The 25,899-nt window shown below is 38.7% G+C and overlaps 1 protein-coding gene across 4 annotated transcripts in view; it reads right to left on the bottom strand.

The window, feature by feature from the left end:
- The window catches only part of Pask (PAS domain containing serine/threonine kinase), a 413,885-nt gene that overhangs the window by 42,156 nt on the left and 345,830 nt on the right, over nucleotides 1-25,899 (bottom strand). For all 4 annotated transcript variants that reach the window (XM_090376045.1, XM_090376047.1, XM_090376046.1 and 1 more), the window contains one exon: nucleotides 566-765. In XM_090376045.1, coding sequence (XP_090232171.1) covers nucleotides 566-765 — 200 coding nt within the window. The remainder of the gene's footprint in view (nucleotides 1-565; nucleotides 766-25,899) is intronic.

The raw sequence follows: 25,899 nt of genomic DNA, 5'->3' as shown, positions 1-25,899 counted from the left end.
GTTTAGTCAACAGCCAGTTATACACATATCATTTGAAAAATTAGATATCAAACTTGAAATTCTTACATTAATATCATTAATAAATATTGAAAACACTTGTGCCTAATATCAAATTGTGGAATACCTTACTCATAACTTTAGTCCTTGAAGATCAATAGATATTTATAACTTACTTCTACTGTATGTCTAATACCAAAACTAAATACAAAATTTTGCATTATGAAAAACCATATAGCATATAATAAAATAGTACATAATTAAAACTGATGTTCCATTGGTCAAAAACCATATATATTAACTTCCTTACTATGAAGCCAGTAGCAAAACTAGAAATTCTGGACCCTCCTATGAGATTTAAGAATGGATCGATGGACTCCCCTTATTAAAAACCAAACAATACTGGTTGGATGCCCATGGTGGAGGAGTTGATGCTATGGTAGTTTTTCCACTGTGTGAAGCACACTTGTCCTTTAAAAATTGTCATATTTACTTTGGGAAGGGATGCTCAGAGTTTGAGAATATGATATTAGCACACAAATCAAACAACTGAAGTATTTATACTTACTTGTTCCCTTGTATAACTTCAGGACTGCAGTACTCCATTGTTCCACAAAATGTTGAGAAATAGCGTTCAGGAGCCATAAAAGTTGCAGATCCAAAATCTATCAGCTTAACGTGAAAATGCTGATCAAGAATAATATTTTCATCTTTAATATCACGATGAAGAATATTCAGGCTGTGAAGGTAAGAAAGTGCTGATACCACCTTAAAGAAAGTAATAAAATTTAAAATAATCTAATGTATGGATGGTTGGTATCATTATACTGAAATGGAAATATAAATTATTGGTTTATGGTTAGTCTATTGCTTGTTTAGTCAACAAACAGCAGTTTAGACATAATTTTATAATATAACCATCTTGAAAGAGAATTACCTCTTGGCATGTTTTATTTGTTGCAAGTTTATTGTTTTGACTTAGGCCTGAGTAGCCAAGGGATCAGATGAGAGGGTGCAAAAGCACATATGCTTTGAGTGGATCATGGTTCAAGCCAGCATGACTGCTAAATATGGTTAATGATTGTATTCATTGTCAAAATAATTAAAGAAAATTCCTCTGACCTAGTTGTTGTGATGGAGTATAACCAAGAACATTTACTTAACAGGACTTGCAGAAACCAATAAGAAAACTGTGACTGTAATTAAAGTTCTGTTATAACAATGACTCTGCAAGAAAAATCCCCCCTTCCCCAAATTCTTATCCCAAATATTAGTTGGGGAGAGATTTTTTTTTTTTTTTTTTGTAGATTCTTTGATGTAAAAGAACTAAGTATAGTCACAGTAACTTATTACAGAAAAATGTGAGGAAAAATCCCCCCCCCCTTCCCCAACTAACAGTTGGGATAAGAAGGGAGAATACATGTTAGCATTATCATTAGTAGAGGCATATGATGCAAGAAAGCAAGCTTATTCAGCATCAGCCAAAAAAACAAAAAAAAAAAAAAAAACACACAACCACTACTCCCATTTCACCCCTCCGTTTGTTCGAAATACCTGTCCAGCTGAGCCTTAAATTTATTTAGGCTATCAACTTCCGAAATAAGCGATGGAAGTCTATTCCACAAACCAACTGCCCGCTGGCTAAAGGCAAATTTCCGCACATCTATCCAACATCCGTCCTTCCTCAATTTGAATTTATGCCCTCTCAGGTGATTATTCTGAGCAAGAGGAAGAATCCCATCGGCATTGAGCATGCTCAAGCCATTCAAAGCCTTATACACCTCTATCAGATCACCTTGCCGAAGCCTAGTCTCCAGACTCTGTAATTTGCAAAACTTAAGCCTTTCTTCGTAAGAGCAACCCTTTGTTCCATTCACTAATCTTGTTGCCCTTCACTGTACTCGTTCCAGCAGCTCTACATCCTTCTTGAAATGAGGCCTCCAGACCTGTATACAGTACTCAAGGGAATAATCACATCCCTATCCCTGCTAGAAAAATTCCTATATATCATTGACAATACACCATGAGCTACTCTTGCAGCCCGTCTGGACTGTCAGAGAACTTCATATCTGCCTGCACAACCACCCCCAGACCACTGTCAGTGTAGTACCACAGATTTGATACGTTGCTCTGAGTTGCTGTTTCCCATATGTAATACTTTACATTTGTCAATGTTAAACTTCATTTGCCACCTCTCAGCCCATCTGCTCAACCTTTCCAGATCCTGTTGCAGCAGCACAGTGTCAGTAGTGTCCTTGACAACCCTACCAACCTTCGTATCGTCTTCCAACTTGGACATTAAGCTTGATATACCATCATCAATATCATTTATAAATACAGAAAACAACAATGGACCTAACACTGAACCCTGAGAAACTCCACTAATAACATTAGTCCACGTTGAGCAGTTTCCATTGATTACCACTCTCTGTCTTCTGCCACTCAACCATCCCTTTATCCATAGCAGCAATCTGCCTCCAATGCCACACTGCTCCAATTTGTGCAGCAGTCTTCCATGCGCAACAGTATCAAAAGCCTTTCTAAGATCCAAAAAAATAATATCAAAGTTATTCCCTGCATCCAGTTCTTTTGTGACTACATCATAGTATCCAATCAAATTGGTCAGACAAGACCTGCCCTTAACAAAACCATGCTGTGTCTGAGCTATAACTGAATTCTTGTCTAGATGATCCTGCAGTGCTTCTTTAACCAGTGACTCCATTAATTTTCCTGGAACCGAAGTTAAACTAACAGGTCTATAATTACTTGTGTCAGACTTTGATCCTCCTTTGTGAATTGGGGTTACATTTGGACATCTCCAGTCTATGGGTACCTCCCCTGAGTCCAAGGAAGCTCTCATAATTATGGCTAGGGGTTTGCTTACTTCCTTTGCTGACACATTTCAAAAATGTTTTGACACATTTTTGAAATGTGTCAAAAATAAATAAAATCACATCTAACAACATGGGATGTGATCTTGATTGTAACAATCATCAAATAGTAATTCAACAAGCAGAAGCCATAACATTTGCAATACAGTGGATCCCCACTTTACAATTGGTCCATTGTACGATCAAATCACTCTACGATGGATAGATCATAATAAAATACTGTTCACTTATATGATATGTAGTAAGCACCGGTCATTGTGATCATGTTTGCAAATTGAATTCCAATTCTATTAAATGGCATTTCTAATATGCAAAAACAGGAGGAATATTATTCACAGGCTATAAAAGTAAAGATTTAAAACACAAATTTTACACTTTATATTTATATTTTATTACTTTAGCAATTAACAAAATTAAATGATACGTGAAAATCGGATTAATATTTTCCACAGGTTAGCAAAATAAAAATAAATTTGCGCTTATATACATAGCTTAATTAATACTGTAATATGTATAAACTAACTAATTCATATTTCTGTTCAGTGACTTTTTTGGGGGAGAGGTTATAAAATTTAAACAGAAAAAAGATAAGCAATCAATAACAAAGAACACATATGTACAAATTGCAACTAACATGATATGCATAAGTTTACGAAGCTTAAAAACTAGGAATGATGAGAAAATTCCAAAAAATTATTTGTTTTATTATATGATTGATGATTTCATGGAAGGGGAAATGCATTTCACCATAATAAGGTAAAAACCCACAGAATTGTGGAAGCTATTAGGCTTTTCATACCGATTAAGAAATACTGTTCAAGGTTTAGGCTTAAATCGTCAAATGAACTATTGAGACTCGTTGGTTTATATCGATGGTTTGACTGTTGATGATCCTGCTCAGATAGCTGATAATCTGAATGAGTATTTTGCATTCACACATGAGGAGCTATTAAGGGAGGAAAATTCTGGAAGTTTATCAAACTGTAACAGTTTGCTTAATGATTTTGTAATAACTGAGAGCAAAGTGCAGGAGAAATTGAAGTTAAACATAACAAAGGCACCTGGGTTGGATGGGATCTATCCAGTTATATTAAAGGAGGTGGGAAAGGAAGTAAGCAAACCATTATCCATAATTATGAGAGCATCCTTGGACTCAGGGAAGTCCCCATGGACTGTAGATGTGCAAATATATTCCCAATTCACAAAGGGGGATTTAAGGATGACACGAGTAATTACAGACCTAACTTCTGTTCTGGGGGGAAATAATGGAGTCACTAATTAAAGATGTATTGCAGGATCATCTAGACAAGACTGCAGCAATAATTCAGACACAGCATGGGTTTGTTAAGGGAAAGACTTGTCTGACAAATTTGAATGGATACTATGATATGGTTACAAAGGAACTGGATGCAAAAAATAATTTTGATATCATATACTTGGATTTCAGCAAAGCTTTTGACACTGTTGCACCTAGAAGACTACTGTACAAACTGGAGCAGTATGGTATTAAGGGCAAGTTGCTACAATGGATAAAAGAGTGATTGAGTGGGAGAGGACAGAGACTGGTAATCAGGGTCTCACATCTGGTGAGTATGGGCTTGGCACACCCAGGGTCCTGAGCTGGATATCATCATTCTTCTCTTTGTTCGTGATTCCTTTCTATTCTCTCTCCCTCTCTCTCTCAGGGTAACTCGGAAATTTTTTTTTGGCCAGTGCAGCATAAGCCACAGGCTTCCTTGCACTACATGGCTAATAATAATAATAATGGATGCTGCTCTTTGTGGACTAATGTTATTAGTGGAGTTCCCCAGGGTTCAGTGTTGGGAACACCACTGTTTTGTATATTTATGAATGATATTGATGAAAGTATATCAGGCTTAATGTCTAAATTTGCTGATGATACAAAGGTTGGCAGGGTTGTTAATGACAGTAATGACAGTGTGCTACTGCAACAGATTATAGAAAAGCTGGGCAGATGGGTTGAGAAGTAGCAATTGAAGTTTACATTGACAAACATTGACAAATGCAAAGTACGGCATATGGATAGAAGTAATCCCCCAAAGTAAATTACCAACTGTGTGGTACTACACTTAGGGTGGTAGAAAATGAAAAAGACCTGGGGGTAATTGTGCAGTCAGATATGAAGTTTTTTGAGCAGTGCAGACAGGTTTCCAGAGTAGGTTATGGGGTTATTGTCAATGCTTAGAGGAATTTTGATAGCATGGATAAGAAGGTGATTATCCTCTTTTATAAGGCAATGGTCAGTCCACACCTTGATTACTGCGTACAGGTCTGGAAGCCTCATTTTAGGAAGGATATAGAGCTGCTGGAGAGGTACAGAGAAGGGCAACAAGATTGGTGAGGGGAACAAAGAGGAGCTCTTATGAAGAAAGACTCAAGTTCTGCAAATTGTACAGTCTGGAGAGTAGGCACCTGCGAGGTGATCTGATTGAGGTGTATAAAGCCTTGAATGGGTTGAGCAGGCTCAAAACTGATGGGATTCTTCCACTTGCTCAGATTACAAACCAGAGGGGGTATAAACTGAAATTGAGGAAAGACAGCTTTCTAATAGATATGCCTTTAGCCAGCGGATAGTTGATTCCTGGAACAAACCTCCGTCTGTCGTTGTCGAAATTGATAGCTTAAAGAAATTCAAGAAACAAGAGGACAAACATTTAGAGAGCATGAATGTGTGAAATGTTTTTTTTTTTTTTTTTTTGGCTGATGCTACATAAGCTTGCTTTCTTGCATCATTTCCTTCTACTAATGCTAATTCCAACTATTGGTATTATCATAAATTCAACAACATTGTTTGGTTGTATGGGTGTTAATGGCACATCAGCAACTAGGACTATAATGTGCCAAAATTCAATACAATTGAATAAGATTGAGTTTACTACCCATTTATAACATATTGCACTAAAAGAAACGCTGAATAACCCGGAAACTGCAAATTGTTTTTATTGTTTAATGACATCCAGAAATGTGCTTTAGAAAAATATTACACAGTGGTTCAAAATTGATTCTTAAAACCAAACATATGATAACGATGAAAGTGTAGTGCATTTCAATGATGATTCTACAAACCAGTGATCATGTTAACCAGTGCCTACTTATTCACTTTACAATGGGCTTACGATTATCTCTGACCAGACTACATGGTCCTTTCTCTCAGCCAATAGCAGCGTTTGTAAATGTGTTGGTCACATGTTTTGTTTTGCATCCTTCAGTTGAAGTAGTTTTTTGTGTCGTGATTATTTGACATAAATTTTTTGTTTTGAATTCGTGTATTGTACAATGTTGTGTAAACTAATAATATGGCCCCTAAAGAGTGCAGCAAGAAGAAAAATTCAACTTCCAAAGTCTTGGAACGAATTACCAAAAAACAATGTGCTATTGGGTTCACTATATTTTGAAATTAATGTGGCGAAAGGAATATTAGCCAGATAGCCTGAAGGGAGGGAATCAACATATATTCAAGGAGAGGCAATTTATAAAATGATACTCCAACTTGAAGTTGCCGGAAAGAGTTTCTGTCAAGCAATTTTATGGATTGCGTTAAAGTTCAGATCACACTTCAGATCACAACTTGGCGATTGTCTCTTCTGCAATGGAGCCTTTATCTCATGGCTATTTCCAACATCATGTTGTTTGGCATTACAAGAATGCAAAATGGGATGACCTGCAAGATTTCTTTTCTTCTTTTCCTTGGTCGGACTACTGTTTCAAAACTTCTGATGTCAACGTTTTCTCAGATCATGTCAGTGAAATTATTCTTGCAGGAATGGAATCCTTTATCCCACACTCCACTTTAAAATCTCGTCCTTTTTCTAAACCTTGGTTTTCCAATAAATGTGCTAAGGCTGTTCAAGAGAAGAATGTTGCATATCGTAATTGACTTGTTTCTAATTGTTCAGTTTCATTTTCTGCCTACACCTAAGCTCGCAACAATTGTAAAGCAGTTATTAATCAGTTCAAACTAGAGTTTGAACAGGCTAAGAGTAGAAAACTTGCTTCTTACCATAATGGTAGCCGAGCATTCTGGTCCCTTGCCAAAGCTATTGGCCGCAACTTTTGCTCATCTTTGCTCCCACCTCTGTCCAAAACAGATGGTTCTGTTGTCACTTCAGCCAAAGATAAAGTTGACCTGCTAGCATCCCATTTTTCTTCCAACTCATATATTAATGATCTTGGTAAAACACCTCCACCATTCCCAACACGCTCCATTCAATGTCTCCTGTGGTCTTCCGTCCAAAGGATATCAGAAGGATTTTAATGAATCTCGATGCTAAGAAAGCTCAAGGTCCTGATGGTATTTCTCCACTTGTTCTCAACCAGTGCTCCTGAACTTACTCCTATTCCTTGCCATCATTTTTCACTTTCTTATTCCAAAGGTGTTTTTTCCTTCTGCTTGGAAATTTGCTCATATCCAGCCAGTTCCTAAAAAGGGTGACAAATCCCTCCCATCCAATTACTTCTATTCTTTCTAAAGTAATGGAGAAATCAATTAACCGCCAACTCTTCAACTATCTAGAAACCTTCCGTCTGATCAACGATCGCCAGTATGGATTCCATCAGTGTCGATCCACTGGTGATGTTTGGCTTATGTTACCCATTTATGGACTAATTCAATGGAAAGGTTCGGTGAAACACAAGTAGTTACTCTTGACATCTCAAAGGCTTTTGATCGTGTTTGGCATAAAGGTCTTCTAAACAAGCTTCCATCTTATGGTTTCCCAACTGTTTTTTGTAATTGGTTATCCAGTTTTTTCTCTGATCGCTGCTCACTGAGGGTGATGGTAGATGGCTCTCTGTCTTTTAACTTCTACACTAATACCAGTGTCCTCCAAGGTTCAGTTCTTTCCCCACTCTTTTCCTCTTGTATATTAATGACCGTCATCCATTGCCTGGAAATCCTATCCATAGTTTTGCCGGTGATAGCACATTTCATTTCACTTTCCATTTTGAGAAAACTTGTCCAGCTCAATCAGCTTCAAGTTCTCGAAAATCTGCTGCCAATTCCTTAAATGCCGATCTTCAGGTAATTCTCCAGTGGGGCAAAGACAATTTAGTTGATTTCAACCCTTCTAAAACTCAGTCTTTTCTTATATCTCGCAAAAAGGATTCATCTGCTCCTATGCTTATCTTTAGGGACACTCCGATTTCTAGGGAAAATGATATATCACTTTTTGGGATTACCCTGACTTCTAATCTCTCTTGGCACAAGCACATTACAAATATTGCTTATTCTGCATCTAAAAAACTTGGTTTTCTCTTTCGCTCTCGGCGTTACTTTTCTTCCAAACAGCTGCTCACTCTGTATAAATCGCAAATCTGCCCGGCCATGGAATATTGTTCCCACATCTGGGGTGGTGTCCCCAAAACCTCTCTCAGGCTTCTTGGTTCCATTCAGAAGAGGGCAGTTAGGTTAATTAATGATTCATCTCTAACAGAGTCTCTCCACTCGCTGTCTCATAGATGTACTGTTTCTGCTGCATGCCTCTTCTACAGATACTTCCATGGGCACAGTTCTTCTGAATTGGTTTCTATAGTTAGCATTAGCATTAGTAGAGGCATATGATGCAAGAAAGCAAGCTTATGCAGCATCAGCCAAAAAAAAAAAAAAAAAAAAAACCCACTTCCACTTCACCCCTCCATTCGTTCGAAATACCTGTCCAGCTGAGCCTTACATTTATTTAGGCTATCAACTTTCACAACAAGGGATGGAAATCTGTTCCACCAACCAACTACCCGCTGGCTAAAGGCAAATTTCCGCACATCTATCCTACATTGGTATTTCCTCAATTTGAATTTATGCCCTCTCAGGTTATTATTCTGAGCAAGAGTAAGAATCCCATCAGCATTGAGCATGCTGAAACCATTCAAGGCTTTATACACGTTTATCAGATCACCTCGCTGATGCCTAGTCTCCAGACACTGAAATTTGCAAAACTTAAGCCTTTCTTTGTAAGAGCAACCCTTTGTTCCATTCACTAATCTTGTTGCCCTTCTCTGTTCTTGTTCCAGCAGCTCCACATCCTTCTTGAAATGAGGCCACCAGACCTGTATGCAGTACACACAAGGTGTAGCCTGATCTTTGCCTTATACAAGGGAATAATCACCTCTTTATCCTTGCTATAAAAATTTCTGTATATCATTGACAAGACACCACGAGCTACTCTTGCAGCCCGTCTGCATTGCTCAGAGAACTTCATATCTGCCTGCACAACCACCCCCAGGTTCTTTTCATTCTCTACCACTGTCAGTGTAGTACCACAGAGGTGATACGTTCCTCTGGGGTTGCTGTTTCCCATATGTAGTACTTTACATTTGTCAATGTTAAACTTCATTTGCCACCTCTCAGCCCATCTAGCCCAACTTTCTAGATCCTGGTGCAGCAGCATAGTGTCAGTAGTGTCAGCAGATGATACAAAGGTTGACAGAGATGTCAACCTTTGTATCATCTGCAAACTTGGACATTAAGCTTGATATACCATCATCAATATCATTTATAAATACAGAAAACAATAATGGACCCAACACTGAACCCTGAGGGACTCCACTAATAACACTGGTCCACGATGAGCAGTGTCCATTGATTACCACTCTGTCTTCTCCCTCTCAACCACCCCTTTATCCATAGCATAAATTTGCCTCCAATGCCACACTGCTCCAATTTGTGCAGCAGTCTTCCATGTGCAACAGTATCAAAAGCCTTTCTAAGATCCAAGTATATAATATCAAAGTTATTCCCTGCATCCAGTTCTTTTGTGACTGCATCACAGTATCCAATCAAATTGGTCAGGCAAGACTTCCCCTTAACAAAACCATGCAGTGCCCGAGCTATAACTGAAGTCTTGTCTAGATGATCCTGCAGTGCTTCTTTAACCAGTGCCTCCAATAATTTTCCTGGAACAGAAGTTAAACTCGCATGTCTATAATTACTTGTGTCGGCCTTCGATCCGCTTTTTTGAATTGCGGTCACATTTGCACATCTCCAGTCTGTGGGTACCTCCCCTGAGTCCAAGGAAGCTTTCATAATTATGGCTAAGGGTTTGCTTACTTCCTTTGCTGCCTCCTTTAATATAACTGGATAGATCCCATCCACCCCAGGTGCCTTTCTTGTCTTTATCTTTATTATTACAAGATTCTCTAGCTTACTGCCAGAGTTGAATACACGTCTGGCGTTCCCCTCGCTGAATAACTCCTCATGTGTGAATGTCGATGCAAAATATTCATTTAGTTTGTTAGCTAACTGAGCAGGATCATCAACAGTTCACCCATTGATATCAAGTGGGTCAATCTAATTCATCTTCTTCCTTCTGGAGTTTACATAAGTAAAGAACTCTCCACTGTTTTTTCTTTGCAACCCTTGCCAAAGATTTCTCATAATCTGCCTTTGCCTGCCTAACCTAATTTGTAACTTGGTTAAAGATCAACTTGTATCTATCATAGGCTTCTGTGTCATGTGTTAATTTATATGTATCTCATGCATTTTTCTTCTCTGTCATATGTCTCATTATTTTATCTGACATCCATTTAGGCGTAAACTTTGAACAATATTTCTTAGTTGGTATGTAAAGTCTAGTAACTTCCAAGATAAGTTCTTTGAATGCTTCCCACTTTAAATTTGCTGTTGGTAACATCTTCAGTTGGTCCCACTGTATAGAATTTAAATACTGTCTCAGACCATAGTAGTTGCCTTTGCAAAAGCAATAACCCTTCCCTTTTCCCCTGATGGTAGTTACCTCCTTGAGTAAATCCCACTTCAGCACACTGTAGTCACTGCCACCTAGTGGTTCCTTTATCTGCAGATTCTCAATGCATGAAGAGTCACTACTGATAATCAAATCAAGAGTATTACTCCCTCTAATTGCCTCCCAAACATGCTGATGTAGAAAACAATTATCGAATAAATCCACAAAAGCCTTGCTGGTGTGCGAGTGACCAACCCACAAATTCCAGTCAATATCTGGGAAATTGAAATCTCCCATTATAAGACTCTCTGATGTACTGGCTCACTCTATTTCCCCGTACAGTTTCTTAATATACTCATCGGGGTTATTAGGCCTATAGCATACTCCTACTCTCAATTTTGATCTCCCAATGTTAATGTCACATCAAACTGACTCGACACTGCACTGTCCAGCGATGTCGACTGGCTTCACTTCCTTGGATTTTATGTGTTTCTTAACTAATAGCATAACCCCTCCTCCCTTCCTATATTGTCTATCCTTTCTATAGATGTTGTACTCCCCAAATTCCTGTTCTGCATTCCTTATATCTGTGTGACACTACGTCTCTGATATCCCCACAATATCCGCCTTTGATGCTTTGAGCAATACCTCAAATTCATCAAATTTATTTACTAAACTCCTAGCATTGGTGTACATGCAAGTATACATGCACCTGTTTCTATTCTTAGTTACCCTAACATAACCCATGTGTTTACTTGTACCGCAATGACTCCCAGCAGTGTCTGAAATATCCTGCATCTTGTTTTTCAGGCTTCTGCTCATTCCAATAGAAGCAGTGCAAGAATAATTTTCCCCTCTGCCAGTGGCTACTGTTAATCTATTAGTCTTTGTATCCCCCCCAAGCTAGCAGTTTTCCAACCCACCTAACACTGCCTCAATAGCATCAGCAAATATCCTTGCACCCTTTCTATTTAAGTGTATCCCATCTCTGTAGAAGCAGTTTCTCCTGTTAACAAGCACAGTCCAGGCTGAAAAAAATTTTACCCCTTGAGCCTTGCACAATCTTTCCAGGGCTGAATTGATCGACAAGGCTCTCATCATATACTCCCTCCTATCGTGTCTGGGCAGAATTGGAGACACTTTCAAATTCAACCCTAATTCACGGCTTTTTTTCAACAGTGACCTGTACTTGTTAAGTAATTCTGCCAGTCTCCTACTCTTGATATAATTATTCCCGCTCTCTCTTTCAAAACATTCAGAACACGTGCCGCCACCAGCCAACATCCATTTACTGTCCAACTTCAAACTCACAGGATCAACTTTTTATCTTCTTTGTTTATTCATTCAACTGCCGTTTTCTGGAACAACCTTCCTTCATGTGTATTTCCTGAAAATTATAGTCTAGAGAAGTTCAAGTCAAATGTCAACAAATATCTTCTTTCGTCTTCTCAACCTCCAACCCAAGCACGGTACTAAGTACTATAGATTCTAATACTTCTCGTGTTTGGGGTTTACATAAAAAGAGTATGTTTTCTGAGTGGATTCAACAGTATGTTGGTGCAGAAACCTCTACAATGTAAATAAATATATATTAATCAGAAGTTAAGATCAAAATGGAATTTAAAAAAGTCTTGTTTAACTTTCATTAGTCATATTAAGATTGTACAGACTTTAGGCTAACTACATGCTTAAGTTATTGCATGGCCACATAATGTTATGAAGTCTCGGACTTGTCAGCACTAGTTACTATTTACTCTATGTTTAACAGGAATTTTGCAAGCAGGGACAAGAAAGAGATTATCCCAATGTATACTTAAATGGATGTTAGGTCACATCTTGAGTATTGCACACAGGTCTGTGTTGTATACAAAGGTCATTTTAAGAAAGATATGGATCGCTTGGAACAGGTGTAGGGAAGAGCAACAAGATTAGTCAAGGACACAAAAGGCACTCTTCCCATGAAAGACTTCAGTTTTGCAAACTGTGCTTAGAAACTAGCCACCTGTAAGGAAACTTAACTGAAGTGTTTAGGGTTTTAAATGGATTGAGTAAACTAAATCCTGATGGAATCCTTATCCTTTCTCAGACAGCATACATAACAGGATAAAAACTTAAATAAAATAAAAAAAAAAATGGGTGCAGAATACATGTGTGAAAACTTGTTTTCAGACAGAGAATAACTGATTATTGGAACGAACTACTACCATCTGGTTTCGTGGAAGTGGGCAGCTTGAATAAATTTAAGAATTAGGGTAAATTATTAGAGAGAATGGACAGACGAGTTCGGTAACTTTTTTTTTTTTTTTTTTTTTTTTTTGGCTGATGCTGCATAAGCCTGTTTCATGACATCATTAACACTATTAACAGAAAATATAAGGGAATCATACTTAATTTTCTGTAATTGTAGATATTCTTGTTGTTTGTCAATCACATTGTCTTGTCTTATTGAGTGCACTAGTTATTATATGTATTCAATGTTACCAATATATATTGTGAGTAAAAAAAAAAAAAAAAAAAAAAAGGCTTCTTGTGCTAACAGAAGCAGAAAAATGTTATTACACTTTAGCAACGCCGGGCAATTAAGCAATCTGGGGAACACTAATTCATAAGTTGCCAAGTGATTAAAATACACAAAGAGTGGAAAGAGAATCCCAGAATGGATACATGTAATAGTAAATAATCAGAATTACAGTACAGTAATGATTGTGAGTTAGTACGTTCTTACTGTATCCTTGATACACTAAGAACGCATTAAAATTTAACCCCAGGGACTCACATTAGGTGAGTATGGGCTTGGCACAACCAGGGTCCTGAGATGGATATCATCATTCTTCTCTTTCTTGGTGATTGCCTTCTCTCTCTCTCTCTCTCTCTCCAGGGTAATTCAGAATTTTTTTTTTTTTTTTTTGGCTGGTGCAGCATAAGACTCGGCTTCCTTGCACCATATGGCTAATAATAATAATAACTGCTTTAAAGTGATACTATTCATACTGTATCACTTTAAAGCAAACGTCTAAAATTTCCCTGCATCGTATAGTTAAAAGATATACCAGGTACACACATAATGACATCTTTGCCTTTAACTGTGGCTAGACAATATGGTAAAAACATCAAGATGCCTTCCTAAAAAGATAGCCCTTTTAATGTGACCAATTCAGATCACATTTAACAGAAGTAACAAAGAGGATGGTTGCTAAATTACACAGCTGAAATTACAGGAGGCCTTAGACGACTACAGCACCACTGGACATCACAATTAACAAACCTTTTAAAGTGTTCATGTGAGGAGTGGAATGAAATGGATGGAGGCACAAAATCATAGCAACAGGATTCATGAAATAACTGACCATTCCCAGATACAAATTGGCGAGAAATTAGTGTAAGTTAATGAAACACTACACTACTGCCACGTCTTTCAAGAAATGTGGAATCAGCACTGTCTGGTATTGATGGTACTGAAGATGACACACTCACTGAAGAAAGTAAGTTTAGAGCATAACCTTAGTAATGCTGAATGCAACAGTAGGAACTGCATGTTAATGGCATTACATGACTTGTAAAAGCTTTGTTTTACACCAAAATTTTGATTAGTAAGCACTTGTATATTTATGTTTAAAGTATATGCACGATACAACACTTTTTCCCAAAACTTGGATTCATCTTATCATCTGGAAATAATGGTATGTTAACTGTTTGCCTGCTGGCATGATGTGGCACTATGTTAACAGACATGAATATTTAATTTAATTTTATAAGATGACAATATTTCTATATGGTGGATCTTATAAGAGTGAGAGTGTGTGTGTGTGTGTGTGTGCGTGCGTGCGTGCGTGAGAGAGAGAGAGAGAGAGAGAGAGAGAGAGAGAGAGAGAGAGAGAGAGAGAGAGAGAGAGAGAGAGAGAGAATTTTAGTTTTCTAACCAGCCACTTGAACATTTATTATTTATTTTAACTCTTGATTAAATGCAGATAGAATTTGGTCCTGAATATATGTTGTTGTGTATTAAATATTAACTTTAATTTTGTAAAAACATACAAACCGGTATTTCTTTAGGATGCAAATAAAAGTAAATTAAACTAACAAGTTATAAATACTGGAACCTGGCAGATAAAGAAAACACACCTCATCTAAAATGTGAGGTTTGTTATGGTAATCCCATTATAATAAGTCCGTATAAAAAAGGAAGGGGGGTGGATTAACACTGGCATACAATGTATTATTAAAAAGTTGGTGAATGTTCAAAAAATTAATTTTATTCAATGAAAATTTTTCCACCTTTTTAATAATCTTCAATATAAGAAGGATTAGTGTGGCAATATTATTTTCATATCTCTTAGTTTTGTGTGTTATTTATAAATGAAATTTTGAGTAAAATCATGCCTCAGACCAGAGCAGCAAAGCAATGGGTTCAAAGTAGCAGGAATGCTCTGGTTCGGTAGGGAACTTTTGAGGGCAGTTCTCCGGCAAATTAGGACTATATTTTATGCATTACTTGTTCTCTTTTTGTTGCAAAGCTACCTTTAGCAGGACGTGATACAGTTATAGGGGATGCCTTTGTGTGTATTCTTTGCAAAGAGGACAAGGAAGTTAAGTACAAATTCGGCATTCTGATGAGCTTATACAAGGGCTTGAAAAATAGGGTTGATGCTCTCGAAGATTTACAAGAGAGGGACCCATCAAGCATTCAGATGCCCAGCCCAATGTTCAAGCCTACGCTCCAGCAGCAAAGATCTTTGGTCCCACCGGCAGTTGCTATAGATGGATTCAATTGCTAGGGATGCAGGAAATATATCATGCAAAAAGGACAGGTGGAAATGAACCAAGGTATGTATGCTAGGAGCTAAAGTTGATGATGTTGTAGAGCAGATATCACCTTTAAGGACATAAAAGGTGATATTATTATACATGTTGGCACTGATGACATTAAGGGTAAGAGATCTTATGACTTCTTTAACGAGACATCAAAGGTAGATATTGTTGGCATATTATTATTATTATTATTATCCATATGGTGCAAGGAAGCCTGAGGCTTATGCTGCACCAGCCAAAAAAAAATTTTCTGAATTACCAGAGAGAGAGAGAGAGAATAAGAAGGGAATCACCAAGGAAAAGAAGAATGATGATATCCAGCTCAGGACCATGGGTGTGCCAAGCCCATACTCACCGGATGTGAGCCTGAGTTTAATATCAGAGACATGGTGTTACACAGATATAAAAAAAATGCAGAATTTAGGGAGTACAATGTGTACAGAAAGGATAGAAAGGGAGGAGGGGTCATGCTGTTAGTTAAGAAACATGTAAAATCTAAGGAAGCGCATCCACTTGACATGGATGGACAGTGCAGTGTTGGGTCAGTTAGGTGTGACAATAGCAGTGGGAAAGCAAAATTGAAAGTAGGAGTTTGTTATATGCCTAATAACACTGATGAGTACAATGAACAACTCTCAGAGAAATAGAATGGGCCAGTAGAGCAGACTGTCTAATAATGAGGGATTTTAACTTCCAGGATATAGACTGGAACTTTGTGGGTTGGTCACTCACACACTAGCAAGACTTTTGTTTTCTGCTGCAAAGATACTGCTGCAGAAAACGATTGTTTTCTGCAGCAGTATCTTTGAGAGGCAATCAAAGGGAGTAATACACTTGATCTCATTACTGTTCAACAAAAAAATTCTTTGAATTTGTTTCATTTCTTAAATTAGGCAAATTTTACAAAATTTGGGTCGAGAAAAACGAATTTGACTTCAGAAATTTTTTATTAGTTCTAGTTTTTGAGATGTCTAAGAATATAGAATACTTTTGCTATTGTCTAAGAATATAGTAATTTCAGAAGTAATTGGAGTGAAAAGTAATATTAGATCAATCTCATATTTACATTTTCTTGATACAACATAATTCACAGTTGTTTTAATTAAAATGTAAAAAAACAAGAAACTGCACAGGAACCAAAAGTACTTTCTTAAAATGTGGCTCATTGACGTCAGCGCCTTCTTTTCACGTGTCGCTTGTATTCCACTTCCAGGGCATCTCTTGTTACAGTCCAACAGTAGTCAGCAAGCATAGAAGCATTTCACCTACCTGATACCTTCTTTCCATTGCTGAAATGTCTTGGTGGAATTGCTCACCATGCTCGTCACTCACTACACCACAGTTGTCAGGGAAGTCCAGATGAGAGGCGAAAAAGTGGATTTTCAGTGACATGTTGCAGCCTAATTGATGATACTTTTCATTGATGATGAAGGCTGTTCAGTCTTGAAATAGTTTCCAGCTCTTCGGTTTCCCAGGAAGTCATGCACAACACTTTTAAAGGCTTCCCAAACTGTGTTCTCATTACCCTGGAGGACCCACTCAAAGTTTTCATCCTTTAAAAGTGCATGAATTTGCGGACCAAGAAAGATTCCGTCCTTAAACTGAGCATAATCAACAGTGGAAATTGTCCTATCAGGTACTTGAAAGCTTCTCCATCCTGGTTCATCCCCTTAACAAAGTTCTTCATGGGTCCCAGTTCGATGTGTAAAGGGGGCAGAAGAATTTTGCTTTGATCAACCAGAGGATTGTGCTGGACATTTTTTTTCCTGGGGTGCAGATTTTCCCTTAGAAGCCAGACTTTTCTCTTGTAGTGTGAGGACCTAGCCCAACTGTCCCACTCATACAGGAAACAGCAGTACTTTGTGTATTCCAACTGCATGTCCAGCAGTATTGCAATCACCTTCAGGTCTCCACAGATATGCCATTGGTGGTCTTTGTACTTCACTGCTTCCAGAATTAATTTCATATTCTCATATATCTCCTTCATGTGGACAGCGTAAAGTGTGTTAGTTGTCTGACGGCACCGGGGGTTTCCCCTATCTCCGCGTTGTATTCTTTGTAAGTGACAGAGAACTCTGTGGAGGCCAGAGATTTAAAAAGTGTGTGGGGAGTGGTTTGTTGTGTTGTGTTCGTTTTGTTGTTTCTCTGACCATTTAGCCGTTGGGCCCCTATTGGGACTCACTGTTGCCCACTCTTTGCCACGAGGAGGCAGGTCAGGCATCCAGTAGATTATTTAAGTACTCTGGCAGGTCCTGTCACCGATTTTCCAAGGATTTCAGTGGCAAGGCCAATAAAAAGAAAGGGGGTTGAACAATAGAATTTGGAAAGGCTGAAAGGGGTTTACGAGAAAGTGATTCAATTTTTTGACGTTGATTAGAATTTGGCGGCATTGTTAGGAGCGTTACTCAGTTGGTTTAGTTAGAGTGCGGGGAGGCAGGGAAGGGAGGAGACAGAGACCTCTCTCTTCCCTTCCCTGCCTGGGGATTTAAAAGTAACCAGGTTAGAGTACCCAGTTCAGTTCACCAAATGGGCTCACATCTGGGGAGTATGGGCTTGGCACACCTAGGATCCTGAGCTGGATATCATCATCATGCTTCTCTTTCTTGGTGATTCCTTTTACTTCTCTTTCTCTCACACAGGGTAAGTCGGAAATTTTTTTTTGGCCGGTGCAGCATAAGCCCTAGGCTTCCTTGCACTATATGTCTAGTAATAATAATAATGGCGTGTTGGCAGCAAAGCTACAGTATGTCTTCATTTGTGATGGTTATCAGGTCCATGTCTTGTCGAATCCGGTAGGAAGGTCAAACTGCCCATCACGCTCTGGCTGTGGGATATGTTAACTGGCAGTGGGGAGAAATGCATTTACTTCATTCATAATCCGCATTCTCATTCTACTCGCATTCTATTTATATATATATATATTTTTTATTATAGTTTATAATACATATATATTTTTTCCTGTTAGATTATATATATATATATATATTTTTTTTTTTTTTTCGCCCACTCATTCATCTATTTTTTACACAGCGGGGGGGGGGGGGATGCAATGGTATGTAATGAAATTTAAATACTAATGCTAAATAATTAAGCTAAATAAGAAAGAATATAAAAGATTAAAACTAGGGTTAGTGTGAACTTAACTTTAACATTTATGGTTTGTGTTCTTTTTCTCAAACACTTATACTCTCATTCATTCTTCTGGATTTCATTTCATTTGTTCGACTCTTGTTTTCTGCACTGCACTCTCTGGGTACATCAACTTACTATTATTCTTCAGTTGTGGTGCAGGCTTAGTCGAAAGGTTTTTGCAGGGCAGGGGAGAATGCAGTCATAGTGTTGTAAGTAAATGTTTGTTAGTATTCTTCATGTGGACAAATTAACCCACTGCAGGATGGAAGCCTCTTGAACAATTCATGCTGAGGGAAATGGGCAATAAACTGCCACGCCTGTTCAGTGCAGGTTGGCAGATCAACCATATTTAGCAGTCAGGGGCTTGAACCCTGGTCTACTCAAACAGCGTGTGCTACTGCACTCCCGCTCCTGGCTACTTGGCTACGGAGGACCCTACATGCGTACATTCCATTTTACATTTATTTGTGTACACACAATTATCACACACAATATTTACAAAAAGATATATATACAATTTTACATACACTAACATTCTCGTTACACATATATAAGACATTATACCTACTGGTGCACTTCGTACGTGTATCCCAGAGTCAAGTGTGGCTTCTAGGCAAAAGTCCATCTCCACCTCCTTCATGTCAAAGTTTGATAACAGCTTTGAATGTGGAGCACAACCGACAGGACTTCAGGCTATTCACAGACCCATCAAAGCTAAGTTTAAAAGCTGTTTTTCTCCACAATGGCACTGCTCTTCCTTCAATTCCTCTAGGCATTTCATGTGGACAGCAAGGCCAAGAGGAATTGAAGGAAGAGCAGTGCCATTGTGAAGCAAAACAGCTTTTAAACTTAGCTTTGATGAGTCTATGAATAGCCTCAGTCCTGTCGGTAGTACTCCATGTCAGGGGAGGTCCCCACAGACTGAAGATGTGCAAATGTATCCCCAATTCACAAAGGGGGATCGAAGGGTGACACGAGAAATTAGCGACCAGTTAGTTTAACTTCTGTTCCGGGTAAAATAATGGAGTCACTGGTTAAAGATGCATTGCAGGATCATCTAGACAACACTGCAGCAATAATTCAGACACAGCATGGGTTTGTTAAGGGAAAGTCTTGTCTGAAAAATTTGATAGGATATTATGATGTGGTTACAAAGGAACTGGATTCAAAAAATAAATTTGATATCATATATTTGGATTTCAGGAAAGCTTTTGACACTGTTGTGCGTGGAAGACTATTGTACAAATTGGAGCAGAATGGTATTCAGGGTAAGTTGCTACAATGGATAAAAGGATGGTTGAGTGGGCGAAGACAGAGGGTGGTAATTAATGGGTGCTGCTCTTTGTGGACTAATGTTATTAGTGGAGTACCACAGGGTTCGGTGTTGGGTCCTCTGTTGTTTTGTATATTTATCAATGATATTGATGAAGGTATATCAGGCTTAGTGTCGAAGTTTGCAGATGATATAAAGGTTGGCAGGGTTGTTAGTGACAGTAATGGCAGTGTGCTACTGTAACAGGATCTAGATAATTTGGGCAGATGGGCTAAGAAGTGGCAAGTGAAGTTTAACCTTGACAAATGCAAAGTACTGCACATGGGTAGAAGTAACCCCAGAGAAATGTACAAACTGTGTAGTACTACACTTAAGGTGGTAGAAAATGAAAAAGACCTGGGAGCAATTGTGCAGTAAGATATGAATTTTTTATGAGCAATGCAGACAGGCTGCCAGGGCAGGTCGTGGGGTTTTGTCAATGATATATAGGAATTTTGCTAGCAGGGAAAAGGAGGTGATTGTCCCTCTGTATAAGGCAATGGTCAGGCCATGCCTTGAGTACTGCATACAAGTCTGGAGGCCTCATTTTAGGAAGGATGTAGATTTACTTGAGCGTGTACAGAGAAGAGCAACAAGATTGGTGAGGGAAATGATGGGATCCTCTTACCAAGAGAGGATTAAGTTCTACAAATTGCAGTGGCTGGAGACTAGGCACCTGTGCGGTGATCTGACTGAGGTGTATAAGGCCTTGAATGGGTTGAACACGCTGAATTCTGATGGGATCCTTCCACTTGTTCAGATTACGAACCTAAGGGGGCATAAATTCAAATTAAGAAAAGACAGATGTAGAATAGATGTGCAGAAATTTGCCTTTAGCCAGCGGGTGGTTAATTGCTGGAACAAACTTCCATCTGTCGTTGTGGAAGTTCATAGATTAAATAATTTTAAGGAGGAACTGGACAGGCATTTTTAGGAAATGGTATGTTTTTTTGGCTGATGCTGCATAAGTTCACACACTTGCTTTCTTGCATCACATGCCGCTACTACTACTACATTCAAAGCTGTCATCACACCATTGACATCACAGCAGGCAACAAGGTTGTTTTCACTTTTAAAATATGGAGTCAAAACATTCTGCCTGCTCCTGTACACAGACTCCTTGACATTTGGTTGCAGAAGATTCCACTGTTGCAGCCTTCATCTCAGAAGCTCTGCTTTATCATTCGATAGATCTAAGTCACTAATTAGATCACTTAGTTCACCTTTAAGTGATTCTTTGTTACTCATTCTGTGACTCCGTTTCTAGCACAAAATCAGGATTCTGTGATGTTGAAGGCCCAGGTTGACCATCATTCCTCACACTGTCCCCACCTTCATCAGAATCCAAGGTGCACTCTTCTGGAGGTTGAGGTATAGGCAGACCATCCCCATGTGCTACTGGTCAGATAGCTGATGAGATGTTAGCATTAGTATTAGCATATGATGCAAGAAATCAAACTTCTATAGCATCAGCCAAATAAAAAAAAACAACAACAACAACAACATTCCCATTTCACCCATCCGGTCATTCCAAATGTGTGTCTAGTTCAGCCTTAAATTTATTTAAGATATCAACTTCCACAACAACAGATGTCTGTTCAGGCAATCAACTACCCGCTGGCTAAAGGCAAACTTCTGTACATCTATTCTACAACTGTTTTTCCTCACTTTGAATCTATGCCTCCTCAGGTTCTTAATCTGAGCAAGTGGAAGTATCCTGTCAGCACTGAGTCTGCCCAAACAATTCAAGGGCTAATACACCTCGATCATACCAACTCGCAGGTGCCTAGTCTCCAGATCATGCAACTTGCAGAACTTAAGCTTTTCTCAGTAAGCTTTTCTTTGTTCCTCTCACCAATCTTGTTGCCATTCTTTGTACTCATTCTAGCAATTCTACATCTTTCCTAAAATGAGGCCTGCAGATCTGTGTACAGTACTCAAGGTGTGGCCTGACCATTGCCTAATACAAAGGGTAACCTGCCGCCATTGTTATACTATACAAAGTATACTCGAACTAGATAGCATAAGGTTTAACAGAAAACTAGATAAAGAATATAGTAGAATCAATTAATCAGTAAAATTTAATAATCTTATTAAATTTCATTGTCAATTAAATTGTACTTTTTTAACTAAATACACATAACGACCTAGTTTTTACAACCGTAACAAAAATTAATACATATAACTTGACAGGAGATAAGAAAGTAATATAACGTAACTCTGAGATAATATTCAATACTGAAATACATATATCATCATCATCAGCCATTTTCAATCCACTGCAGGATGAAGGCCTCTCCAGCAACTTTCCAGTTCCTTCTGTTTTGGGCACTGGCCATCCATTTACTACTCAAAGATTCATGAATTTCATCTATCCATCTCCGCCTTTGTCTTCCAGGTTTTCTTCTAGCTCCTCTTGAATACCATTCTGTTATTTTCTTAGTCCATCTGTCATCATGTCTTTGAGCTATGTGTCCTGCCGAAGACCATTTTAGTTCTTTAGTTTTGATAAGAATGTCCTTTACTTGAGTTTGCTGCCTAATCCATGTTTCTCTTCTTATCTAACAGCCTGATTCCCAATATAATTCGTTCCATTCTTCGCTGTGTAGTTCTCAGCTTCTCTTCCATTCTTTTGGTGAGTGGCCAAGTTTCACTTCCATAAGTCATGGTGGAGAGTATACATTGGTTCATTATTTTACGTTTTAGACAAACTGGGATATTGCTCTTCAGTATGTGACTATTTCCTGAATGCTAATCCATCCAAAATTTATTCTTCTCTTGACTTCCAGCCATTTATCATTATTACAGCTAATAACTTGTCCCAGATAAGTATATGACTCCACCTTTTCAATTACTGCTCCTTCAATCATTATTTCCCTTTCTGTGGCATACTTGTTCATCATTACTTTTGTTTTAGTCATATTCATCTTTAGTCCAAAATCCTTACTAACTGTGCATAACTGATTAAGATTTTACTCTAATCCTTTGGGATTGTTGCTTATGACCACAATGTCATCTGCAAATCGTAAATGGTTTAGGTACTCTCCATTCACATTGACTCCTTTCTGCGACCAGTCTAATCTTCTGAAAGCTTCCTCAAGGGCAGCAGTAAACAGATTTATAAGTACACCATCACTATTCTTCAGCTTCAGTATCATTTGTCTTTCTGTATTACTGCTCATGGCTGCTGATTTAAATCCCTTGTTTTCCCTTAATGCTTGTTCTACTTTTCTTGTGTTAAATCTTCTTATGTTCTCTCTGAGTCTCTTTCTAATGGCTTTGCATAACTCAGTATACTCAATTTTCTCCCTGTCAGTGTTTTTCTTGCTCTTCATTTGTCGTCTTCAGTTCATCATGACAAGTGTTTCTTGACTAATTTTTTCTTCTTTGGATTTCTTTTTCCCTATAGGTTTTTTGGGATTTATCACTTTCAGAAAGTTGTAATATTCCTCGTCGATATCTTGGTCCTGAACAGCCTGCAGAAGCTCAAACTTGTTCTTAAGTTCCAGTTCATACTGCTTTTTCTCCTCTTCTGTTATCTCAAAGACCTTTGTATTATTTACTCGAGTCAGTTTTTTCCTTTCCTTTCCTACATCCATATCAAGTGTACATCTTACCATTCTGTGATCACTTCGAACATTTACCTTATTAAGGACGGTAACATCATTCACAATATATCTTCTGTTAGTGAGGATGAAGTCGATTTCATTAGTAGTTAATCCATTTGGACTCTTCCATGTCCACTTTCTGTTCACCCTTTTCTTGAAAAAAGTCTTCATTACTGACAGTCCTTGAGATTCTGCAAATTCCACAAGTCTTTCACCTCTTTCATTTCTTTCACCAATTCCAAAATTTCCTATAGTTCCCCTTTCTACGCTGTTTTGTCCTTTTCCAACCTTAGCATTGAAGTCCCCCATAATAATAGTGTAGTGGGTTTTCTGCTCATCTAGAAGACTCTCAATTTCGGTGTACATTTCTTCAACGTCTTCATCATCATGGTTTGATGTTGGTGCATAAATCATTATAATCTTTAGCTTGTACCTCTTAGAAATCTTGAGTATTAGTTTTTTTTTTTTTTTTTTGGTAGTTGTTGGCGCATAGGCTTCTGTGGCCATAATGCACCTCCCAAGGTTTTTGTAGTACTTTGATCCAAGCCCGAGGCGGGAATTGAACCCGCGACCTTTGGGTTGCCAGGCAGGCACTTTACCCACCCGGCTAGCCCGGTCGGCATTGAGTATTAGTCTTGACACCCTTGGTGATGTACTTTTGAATTCCAAAATGTTGTTTTTAAAATCTTTATGGACCAGAAACCCAACTCCGCCTTCACTCCTTTCACTGTTTCCATTGGTGTACAGTAGATTTCCACTTGATAAACTTATAAGTGATTCATTTCTTCTTCTTGTTTCAGCCAAACCGATGATATACCAATTCACATTTTCTAATTCCTTTTTGAGCTCTAATAGCCTGTCTTCACCGATGAGAGATCTTACGTTTTAACAGGCCAAGTTCAGTTTCCGTGAATGGCAGTTTGGTCGTACCCAGAGATTCTTAGCACCCTCTGCTTCCACTCTGATCCTCTCGCTGCCGTAAGAGGGAGAGTGAAAGCTGCTGGGGACTGAGGGCCATTTGTTTTCTCGTGCTGTCATATGCTGGAGGGTTTGGTCTTTTCCTCTTCACGCTGACCAGGCGTCTTGAAGAGAACCACTCTACACGTTCGTTGCCACCTAAGTGGCGTAACAGGGCTTACCATCGAGAAAGTGTGCATGAGTGGATTTTAGGGAGGCAGGCCAACCGGACTTCTCCTAAATCTTCTGTAATAGAGAGATACTGGATCCATCAGTGTTTTAGGCTGAGTGTCTGATAACACATAGGATACCTGTTCCCCTCTAAGCCCTAATACTTATATATAGTGTTATAACTGCATTGGGATATAAGTTTAGGGTTATATTTTATATTGGACTTTTATTTGAAATTTAATAACAATCATGACTCAGACCAAAGCAGCAAATCAAAAGGCTCAAACTAAGGGAGGGGCAGTTGTCCTCTGAATCACCCTTTGAAATGCAATACTTGTTTTATGTTTGTGGAGCAATCAGGAACGGTGCATGATATTGCCAAGAGGAATGTCTTTGTGTGTGTGCGCGATGTAAGGAGTGTGAAGAAATCAGGCGCCAGCTCAATGTTGTTATGGGCCTATATGAGAGCTTGAAGGACAGGGTGGATGCCCTCAAAGGATTTAAACTGAGGGGCCCCATTAAGCTCTCAGCTGCCCACATCAATGCCAGAATTTGCACTTGAACATCAAGCAACACAGTGACAACCCCCGAGGCAGAATGCGCAGGTCCCAAAGGAACTAGTTGTTGTCGGTGGCTCTATTGTCAGGAAAATGGGGAACATATTGCGCAAAAAGGATGGGTGGAACAGGACCAGGGTATGTCTGCCAGGGGCAAAGGTTGATGACGTTGCAGCAGATATCATCCTTTAAGGGCACATAGGGTGATACTGTTGTACACGTTGGCACTAATGATATTAAGAAAAGGAGCCCAGTGGAATTACTTTACAAGTACAGATCAATGTCGAAAAAAAGCTGTGAGTTAGGGCTGATTTAGAAAGTGTCTACAATTCTGCCCAGAAACAATAGGAGGGAGTATATGATGAGAGCCTTGTCGATCAATTCGGCCCTTCAGAGATTGTGTAAGGCTCAAGGGGTAGAATTTTTCTCAGCCTGGTCTGTGACTTGTTAACAGGAGAGACTGCTTCTACAGGGATGGGATACACTTAAACAGAAAAGATGCAAGAATATTTGCTGATGCTATCAAGGCAGAGTTAGGTGGGTCGGAAAACTGCTAGCTTGGGAGGATACACAAACTAACAGATGAACAGTAGCCACTGGCAGAGGTGAAAGTTATTCTTGCACTGCTGGGAGTCATAGCGGAACAAGTAAATCCATTGGCTGTGTTAAGGCAACTAAGAGTAGCAAGATGTGCATGTATACTTGCATGTACATACACCAATGATAGGAGTATAGTTAATAAATTTGATGAGCTTGAAGTGCTAGTCA

This window comes from Mastigoproctus giganteus, chromosome 6, assembly GCF_048544385.1.
Source record: "Mastigoproctus giganteus isolate SK-2022 chromosome 6, ASM4854438v1, whole genome shotgun sequence".
Taxonomy (NCBI): domain Eukaryota; kingdom Metazoa; phylum Arthropoda; class Arachnida; order Uropygi; family Thelyphonidae; genus Mastigoproctus; species Mastigoproctus giganteus.
Note: the sequence above shows the minus strand (reverse complement) of the source record. Positions and strands in the feature narration are given on the sequence as shown.